The 9,602-nt window shown below is 46.0% G+C and overlaps 1 protein-coding gene across 1 annotated transcript; it reads right to left on the reverse strand.

The window, feature by feature from the left end:
• Positions 1 to 287: 287 nt before the first annotated feature.
• HOXC8 (homeobox C8) lies at positions 288 to 2,929 on the reverse strand. The gene is made up of 2 exons (XM_052001440.1): positions 2,454 to 2,929; positions 288 to 914 (listed from the first exon to the last, which is right to left on the reverse strand). Exons 1-2 carry the CDS (start codon positions 2,887 to 2,889, stop codon positions 622 to 624), a joined length of 729 nt encoding a protein of 242 aa, XP_051857400.1. The 5' UTR covers positions 2,890 to 2,929; the 3' UTR covers positions 288 to 621.
• Between the last annotated feature and the right edge of the window lie 6,673 nt (positions 2,930 to 9,602).

A 9,602-nucleotide genomic window follows, 5' to 3' on the forward strand; every position in this document is an offset into this window, starting at 1 on the left:
AAATAGGGATCTTCCTTCTCCCCCAAAAGGAACAATAAATTTGAGGGGAAAATTCAATAATATAATCATAGCACAGAAGAAAAAGTAAGGAATTCCCTTTCTCTCCTTCCCCTCAACTCTTTCAGAGACTAGAGGGAAGGACTCCCCTATAAAAATAAATACCAAAGAAGCAGTGAAGTGGGACTATAGTTTATATCCAAAGGGAGAGAAAAGAGGGAGAAGGGCAAATCTGAGATACTAGGAGAGAGGAGAGAGGCTGGAGGAGCTTGTGTGTGTGTGTGTGTGTGTGTGTGTGTGTGTGTGTGTGTGTGTGTAGGGTGGTGGGGAGCTTGTTGAGACAGGAGCCAAAACTTTTCTGTGTCTGAGATTCCTCCTCCCGCCTCCACCCAGAATCATCCCAGCACCCTCATCTCCCCTCCCCAGCCCCCAAAAAATAAAGCTAGGGGAAGTCCAATGATCGTAAAACCAGAGTTACAAGTATTTGACAGGTAGTTACAGTTGTGAGTCTCATTCTATTCTCTATAAAAGCGAATGACAGTCGTAAACTTCTCAATTTATCCTCTACCATAAAACGAAACTTCAAGGGAGTTGCTAAAAGAAAAAAAAAATCTTTCCCCCCTTTTAGTCCTTGTTCTCTTCTTTTTCTTCCTCTTCTTTCTCCTCTTCCTCATTCCCTTCTTCTTCTGTTTTCTCCTCATCTCGGGCTCCAGGAAGTTTATCCTTGTTGTTCTCCTTTTTCCACTTCATCCTCCGGTTCTGGAACCAAATCTTCACTTGTCTTTCAGTCAGTCCCAGGGCGTGAGAGACCTCAATCCGTCGCTTTCGTGTCAAATATGGATTAAAGAGAAACTCCTTTTCTAGTTCCAAGGTCTGATACCGGCTGTAAGTTTGTCGTCCGCTGCGCCGCCCAGGAGCTGAACAGAACAAAACCCCAAACCTGTTATTCTAGGAGTCGGGAGGGAGGGGGATGGGTGTCTCTTTCCTATTGCTCTCAAAAGGTTCCCCCTCTTATCCTCCCAGCTGCTCTCCCTCTACTTGAAAAGGAAATGGGAAAAAGCAACTAGGAAGAAGGAAAGTTTGGGGTTTTGTTTTGTTTTGTTTTGGTCTCGTTTGTTTTCACTTGGAAGGCGGAGACGGAGGTGGGGAGTAGGGCCAGGAGGCACCGAGTATTTGATAACTGGGGTTTTTAAGAGAAAGGGGAACCAGGCAAGCTTCTCTCCACCATTACTATCTCCAAGCTTTTTCTCTCTGTGACCTCAGAAGCTTTGTTGTTGTATATTAGCTTTTGGAGAGGAGGACTGGGGAGATAATCATCCCCAAAAGAAAGGAAACCAGAGGACTAAAGGGAAGTTGGGGGGGTGGCAAGATTTGTGTATCACCCTACATCCTTTCTCTTTTTACCTAATGCTTTTCCAATAAGGAAAATAATTGATCTAACTAAAATGTATTATGGCTCGAAATTACTGCTAACTGGAGACCAGCAGATCAGTCACAGCCTCTCCCTGTCAATAACTTTTCTATCTCTTTTTCCCTTTTGCTTCGAAATGGGATAATGAGACTCATTATTCCTGCTTAGATACCAAAGCTTAGAACTGCTTAGAACTAAAATCTTGAGATAACTTTATGGCTCATTCTTCAACTATTTCTTGTCGGAGGGAGAGTACAGTACTTCTCACCAATGGGGGTGGTGGTACGGGACAAATACTGTGAAAGAGGAGCTAGACAGATTCTTTGCTTGTGTGTTTGATGAGATGAAGACATCCCTGTAAAATGAAATTTTTATTTGGGCATCCCTTTCTCCTTTCTTCTTCTGTCAATTGCATTAAGTTGAACCAAGTTGAGAGAAGTCCTTTTGTAGACCCTTTTGAAAGGGGGAGAAGTGGGACTCTGTAAGTCCGAATCCTGATCATTGGGATCTCCCTTGCTCTTCTGAGCTGGGGGCGGGGGGCGGTATTGGAAGGATACTTCCCTTTACCTCCTTCCTCAGACAACATTGTTGGTCTCCCTGTGTCTCTCCCGTCCTGAGTTGGGCCCTAAGCGGTATAGAGAGCTAGAGCTTTTCTCAATGCTAATAATCTCCGAGGAGTTTAGTCTTTTTACCTTCTGCCCTAAAACCAACTTTTATTTTATAGATTGGTATATGTGTGTGTATGTGGGGGGGATTTTTAACCCTTTTCACCCAGACACCACTTCCCCCACTCCTCCCCCTTCCATCGTCTCCAAACCCTCCCAGCAAATCTCCTCTACTCCCAGGCCCAGAGAAAAAGAACGAATACCCACCCAAACAAATGGGGCGGGGTGGGGAAAGCGAAAGGGGTTTGGGGGAAGACCCAAAACCAGGAGAAAAAAAAAAGGAGTGCAAACAAAAAGAAAGTGGGGGGGGGGAGAGACCCAGGAAGAGACAGAGATAGACGGAGAAAGGGACAGAGAGGGGAAGAGAAAAGACTTCTCACCGTGGGGTCTCATCCATGGAAACATGAGACTGGGAGACGAGTTTTGATTTAGGTGCCCTTGTCCTTCGTTACTGTTACTGTTGGCGGAGGATTTACAGTCGGGATATTGCACGACGCTCGCCTCTTGCTGAGCCCCATAAAGAGGCTGTCTGGGGAGCGCCTCGTAGCCATAGAATTTGGAGGCGTCTCCGTGGCAGCTGAGGGAACACGGGTTCTGCTGGTAGCCGGAGTTGGAGATGCTCGAAGTCCCGTGGTGGAAGAAGTCTTGGACGTGGTGCGAGGCGTGCTGAAAGCTGGGCGCCGTGCTGCCCGGGCCGTATACTAAGGCATGGCTCCTACCCACACTTTGAGGGAACCGGCAGTCGTAATACGCCGGCTCCAAGGACTCACCGCCTTTGTATTTGGAGAACAGGGGGTTGACAAAGTAGGAGCTCATGCTGGGAGCATGAAAACCCCACGGCCCCCTCTCCTATGGCTCCTGACACCCCCTGCCAGATACCCCGAATCACCGCCCCCGCAGATGCAAACCCCAGGCTGACTGGCTCCCCTAAGTTGGGCTAGGCTGAGCTGGGGGTTAGGGGAGGATTGGGGACGCGCCTGGGTGCCTGTCTCTGTCTGCCTCTGCCCTCGTTCAGGGCAGCTCCATAGGCTAAAGGGGAGAGCAAGGCGAGGAGCTAAGCTGGCTGGCTGCTGCCGGCGTCTCTCCTTACTGTCGGTAGGTAGAGCTCTCGCTCTCTCTCACTTCGCTCTTTCCTTTAACAGCCCAGGCGAATTCCTCAGACTCCCGGCGGTGGCGGCGCTTACACGCGATTCGCGTTCATCAATCCACGACATGAAGACAGGCGAGAGCGAGGGAGAGAGAGAGAGCAAGAGAGAGCGAGAGAGAAAGAGAGAGAGAGAGAGAGAGAGAGAGAGAGAGAGAGAGAGAGAGAGAGAGAGAGAGAGAGAGAGTTGGGGGTTCGTGGTTGGGGGGACCTAGAAGGAGGAAGGGGAGGGAGGAAGGGAGGGGTGGAGGACGGATGGGGAGACGTGTGAGTGTGTGTGTGTGTGTTGGGGGGGGGGGAGCAAACCAGAGCTAGCAGCAAGGGGTTGATGCTTCAAGGTGCGATTTCCTAGTTGAAGGTGCCTTTCCCTCCACCCCTTTTCTCCTTTCCCTTCAGCTTCTTCCCGGGGACAGAGAAATACATGTATGTCACCAGGTCAGTTTAGGCAACCTCAACAGGTACAGAAGCTTTGGGAGGGAATAAACAGGTCACCAGGAGATGGAAGCCAACTCCCCCCCAGTCCTAAAGAGATGATCCCCTAAACAGGGTAACTATAGGGAGAAAGCAGTGACTACAACATTCAATTCTCCCTATCCCTGACATACACACCCTGCATCCCCTGGTCATGTGCAATGTTGAGCTCTTTCCTTCTCTCTCAAAGGGCTGGGACCCTTTGTAAAGGGAAGATCAGTAAGACTATTTCCAAGGGTGAAACATGGAGGTCCCTTTGCTTGGTCACAAGGAGTGCTGGGTGTTCTTTTTTTTTTTTTTATGTTAAAAAAAAAAAAAACTTATTTTGAACTCTCCTCATCCAAAGGACATGGTGTCCAGGGAAAAGCCAGAGAAAGTGGAGAAAGTAGGTAGATAGATAGCTTGTTTATTATAGATGCTGCTCCACCCCCCCCCCCCCATCACATATACAAATGTATGAACAACACTGAAAAGAATTGGTGGAGAATAAGCTAGACTACTGGACTGTACTTTAATGCCTTTTTGCAGGTGGTTTGTCCTTTCTGTTCTTCTATAAGGGGGCAAGGGGCCTATCCTCTGTCCCTCCCTCTCCTTTCCTATCTCTCATCTCTTGGCCATTTTTCTCAACTTTAAAACCTCATCCTTAAAGCTAATCCCCAAAAGTCTGATCTTTTGAGACTTTTCTTTTGGAGAGGTAAAAGGGACTCCAGAATAGGAATACATCCATTCTTTAATAACATCCTTTCCCAATACAACAGGAACTAGCTGATTTTGAAAGGAGACTCATTCCTTTCTTCTTCAGCCCTTCCCATTTCAGGCCTGTCTACACAACCATGGATGTGGAATGGAGTAGTAGAATCTCTGTATATATTTATCAACATTTTCTCTAGGGAATTCTTTCTATTTCCCCCATGGCCCAAAACAAATTCAAGTTAATTCCTTTGAAAAAAGAATTGCAATGCACTTAGCATCTGGCTAGAGAGACATTTCTATGAAGCGATAGCTATACACAGAGAACCAGAAAGAAACAGACTTATGGGTTTTGTGTATAGAAAACTAGGCACAGAACAGGAATGGGCTTTCTTCTATTTTGCACCTTTGCATGTGAAGTTATTATAAAATTATTATACAGATACACAATGCTCTTTACATATGTATAAATACACATTTTACAGCCTATATGAATTTCCCAAGATAGGTATCTCTATTTGTACAAATTCACACGATATACCATACTCGTTTTCTATATGTATGTTCATAGTATATGCGTACATTATACAGTTCTGTATATGAACGTTAAACAGGCATGCACAATACATACTAAATATGCACATTCTTGCTGTTTACATATGTGCATGTTATATATGACACATATACATGAATATACCCGCCCAACTCACAATACCTTTAAACCTTTGCAATTCGAAAAAATTTGTTTTTCCTACCCTACCTAGATTTAGGATTTTAAGGGGATACATTGGAGATCTAATCTTTTTTTGCCCACTCCCCAATAGCAGGATCTCAGAATGGAGACTCAAGAGATGGAAAGTGTCCAGTTGATAGGAAAAATAACCTCGGAGCTCCTAGATTCTTTCCAATTCCACAATGTTCTTCAGGAAATGTGGTGCCAGCAAATACCCGAAAATGTGAAATTCTATTAGTTTGAAAGGAAGGATTTAGAAAAGAGCTTTTCTCTTTTTTCTCTGAAAAAAAATTTTCTACCATTCTATAGGAAAATCTTCATCAGAAACTCACTCCAGGTATTTTCTGAGACCTCCTCCCCACCATATTCAAAACTAAACTGATTAAGCTTAGTCCCTATGAGCAATAATATTTCTCCCTTCCACCTAACACATATACCCCAGCAATCCAAAGAGCATATTTGAGGAGATGGAAAACAGAGAGGAAATATTCTGGAAGATGCCTATTTTGAAAAAGAATTCAGTTATACACAACTATCCCCCGTTTTGGGGTGGTGGAAGAAAGAGGGAATGATCAAAAAGGTGTGATTATTGAAGTTGTTAGGCTGAGGGGAAAAGGCTAATGCATATGGGGGAGGGGCGCCTAAAGGTGGGTACTCTCCCTCTAGAGATCTCTTAAAGCAGGTTCCCCAAAATGAGACATTTCTGGAATTCCACGATTTTCAGGGGGGTGGGGAGGGTCGAGGACAGTATTCCAAGGAAATGTCATAAATACTTTACCTTCCTGCCCCATAGGAGGCCCGGCCAACCTAATCAGCTCTCAGACTCTTTGCCTTATCTTTTAAGGGGGGGGGGGGGGGAATGTCGAGAATATCTCTGTCGACATTTTATGGTCCAGAGAAATCACCGCTATAAACGCATTCTTCTCCGGCTTTGTGTCTTGGAATGCGACTGGATCCCCCGAGGGTGGGTGGTGAGCGAGAAGGTTCCCGCTACCAAAGTGGTGATGATGATGGTGGTGGTGGTGTGTGGGGAGGGTGTGTGTGTGGGGGGGTGTCGAGCACTATGGATCAGTACCAGGTTCTAATGAACTGCGGTCTTTGTGATTTCTCTTCTTGAAAATGCAGAGAACATTTAGTTTGATCCTATGGATATCTCAGGCTAGCAATAAAGGAAATGTTTGGACGTCACTCCTCTCCATGCGTTTCTTTCCCGTCCTCCATCCCCCTCAATCCCCCACCCCCGCCTTTGGTACCACGAATTTATGTCTATTTGTCCGGGTCATCCTGGGTTTGTGTTTTAATTATGCAGTCTATTTTATTTCTTATCTCCTGGTGGAAACAGATTATTTTCCCTCTGAGAAAAGAACTGCGAAGGCTCCCTGACAAGGCGAGGGCCTTCGCTCTCCAGCTTGCATTAGATATTAATTTACAAATCATAGGTGAGAGAATTTATACATATTTGTTTAGATTTGTGTGGTGGTGGTAAGATTGATTCTGCCCCCCCTTTTTTCCCCCCAATCCCCCACAACAGTCCTAAAGCGTAGCTGGAGTAGCAGCGGACAAACCCGGCGAAGTGGATTCTAACATTGAGCAACAGCGCCACCTAGTGTTCGATTGCATAAATGCATGCAGTAGTGGGGAGGGGGGTGAAAAAAAGAAACTGCGGGCTCTTCGGAATACGTTCAGGTTAGAAATAACGAAGAAAGGTTAGGGATAAGAAGTCTCAATAATAGTGTGAGAGAATTGGGGGAATTAAGGCGGAAGTGAAGCTCTCGGATGTCTCAAATACGATATCTTAGCACTTAAAAGAAATATCTCCAATAAAATTCTAATATTTGTTATTTGTTACTTCTTCCCCTCTAAACCTCTCTCTCTGAGCTCAGTGCAATATAAATCTAGGTTTTGTTTTTTTTTTTAAAAGCGATTTCCCATTTCAGGCAACCACATGCACACTCGGACATCCTCCCCCACGTCCCGCTTCTTACCCTCTTCTCTGTCCCTTTTCATGTCCCACTCCTCCAAAGGCTTGGCTCTAAGGTGGGACATTTAATCCTCTGTGGTGTGTGCCCCCCCTTGTTTTTAATATACCCCTTCCCCCCATTACTTCCAGCCAGTGAGGTCCTGTTCTCTGTGGCCCGTAGACAAAACACTCCTATAATCCGATTTCAAAGGAAAGAACGTCCACCTTATTTAAACCATAAAACAATTAAACCCAGACGTCTAGCCAGCTCAGCGATGCTGTTTTGTTCAGTCCTATTCAGGACCCAGCTCAGGGAGACAAACAGCGTCATAAAAGTGGCATTTTGGAGCTGCGGAAATGTACCTATCAGTCGCTTCCCGAAGTCGAACAACCTTTAGGGTTTTGTTAGCCATACAAAGGAACAGGGGAAGATGTGGGAGGGGGGGAAGGTTAGAGAAGGAGGGAGTTTGCTATCCCCCACTCGCCCTTCCTTCCCTTCACCTCCCACAGATGATTTTAAAAACCCATAAATTACAGTAAATCAAATCACAGAATTGGGCTTAGAAACCCCAGAAAGGGCTAGAGGAAGCGTTATAACAGAACACAGCACAACTGAGTTCGAATCGGGTCTTGCAGGAGCCACTTACTATCTCCTATTACCCTTGTCTCTCTTTCTTCCTCTCTCGCAAGGGAGCAGGGAAACCCGCTCTAGGCTGAAACCTGGTGGAAGATGCAAAAAGAGAGGCGGGTGCAGAAATGCAGTTCAGGAATTGGGGTGGGCCCTGGGGAGTGAGGGAAATGCGACAAGATTAGTGGCTACTTTGTAGGAAGGATTGTAAGGAAACCCACATTTCTTCGGGATCTAGGGGAGTGGGGTGGGGGAAAGAGAAAGGAAAGATGGAGATCAAGGACTAGTCTTTTTTCAAAAGAAGTTTTGTGGGGATAAAGATGGAAATTGAAACCCAGCAGAGGAACAAGAGCAGGGAAATTGGACAAGGTGGTGATGTTGGAGTTGGGGTGTAGAAAGGGGAGAGAACAGGAAAGAAAAGCACCCTTTACGGGGTCAAGAAAAAAAAAGGCTTCAGAAATTTGGGAAGCTAAGGTTTGAGGGTGGAGGGGAGAAACTCCATCCTGAAGGATAAATGTGTGGGGTCAGATTTTCCTCCACAAACTTTGTGCATTAAAACCTTTATGACTTTTAACATTCTTCATCTGTCCTGGACTAGAGTTGTGTTTATTGGAGGTGGGGTGGGATATGGAGAAGCTACTAGTGCCCAAAGTCATCTCTATCTCTCTTTAAAGTGATTAGTTTGGGGAGGAGGGAAATGAGCAGCGGGCCCCAGATTATATTAATTTTTATGGCCTAGGGACACATCAAGACAATTCCACCACTACCACCACCCTCACCAGAATGGGACAGCTTGAGATATTAAAGGGCCATATTTCACGCAAGCTGAGTTTAATAGTTTCCAGATTAGGGGATTTCCAAGAAAAGGGGAGCTGATCTGGGGACCAAGGCTTGTCCCTGCCTGCTCAGAACGGCTTCTTATTAGCTGGATGAAAACTCTTTTCCTTTAGGGAAAGGAGCCCCAAACAGTAAGGTGTCCCCAGAACATATCCTCTGGAAGTTACAAATTCAATTTTGGGGGGTCTCTGCAGTCAGATGTTCTGGGATCACCTGACCCAGTTAAAACTCCTCAGACCTCGTTGACCCTGGACACTTCCAGAAGCACTCTCCCACCACTACCCATCCCAGAGGAATTCATACTAAGCATCTTCCCACCACTTCCGAAGCCCGACCCCTTCAAAGAACAATAGTGCAAAGTGAAATTCACAGAGACAAAAAGGACATTATAAAGTCAGAATGGTACATATGGAAGAAAATCGAAATAAAATTTACTTCTACTTGCACCTCACCCTGTCCCTCATCCTCTTTCTCTCTTTCTCTCCTTCCCTACTTCGACCTGCCTTTCCCTTTCTCCTTGCAACCCCCCATTTCCCTCAAATCCTTTCTCACCACCCCCATATCCAAAGACTGAACCTGAAACTACCCCCATCTCTTCTCCTTTCCTCCTCCTTTCCTGCTTTTCGTTCAACAATTCCTCGAAGCGCCGGCGCTCTCCTAGGCAAGCATCCAGGTTGGGATTTCTCCCAGCACCCAACTTTCATCTTCACCTATCACCCCCCTCTGATCTCGTGTAGTCATAAATTATTACAATTCATTACGCCAAGGGCAAACATTCTACGGCATGTCTCCCCACCCCCACCCCCCGCCCACCCCCGTGCCCCAGCCAAATCGGGCTAGAAGTAGTAGAGGAGACTGGCCTCCTTGGTCTCCCTGCTTGCACTCTCTTTCCCCCATTCCAGCAAAACTGGTCATTTGCTCTTCCCAGTCAGACTGTCTCTCTCCCCTCTCTATTTTCATCATCTCTTCTCTCTACCCCCTCCCCCACAAAAAAAAAAAATTGTAGAAGGTTTGCCTTCGAATTCCAAAGCGAGGGTCAGAGGAAAAAGAAATAAAGAGGTCTGGA

Source organism: Antechinus flavipes, chromosome 5 (genome assembly GCF_016432865.1).
Source record: "Antechinus flavipes isolate AdamAnt ecotype Samford, QLD, Australia chromosome 5, AdamAnt_v2, whole genome shotgun sequence".
NCBI lineage: Eukaryota > Metazoa > Chordata > Mammalia > Dasyuromorphia > Dasyuridae > Antechinus > Antechinus flavipes.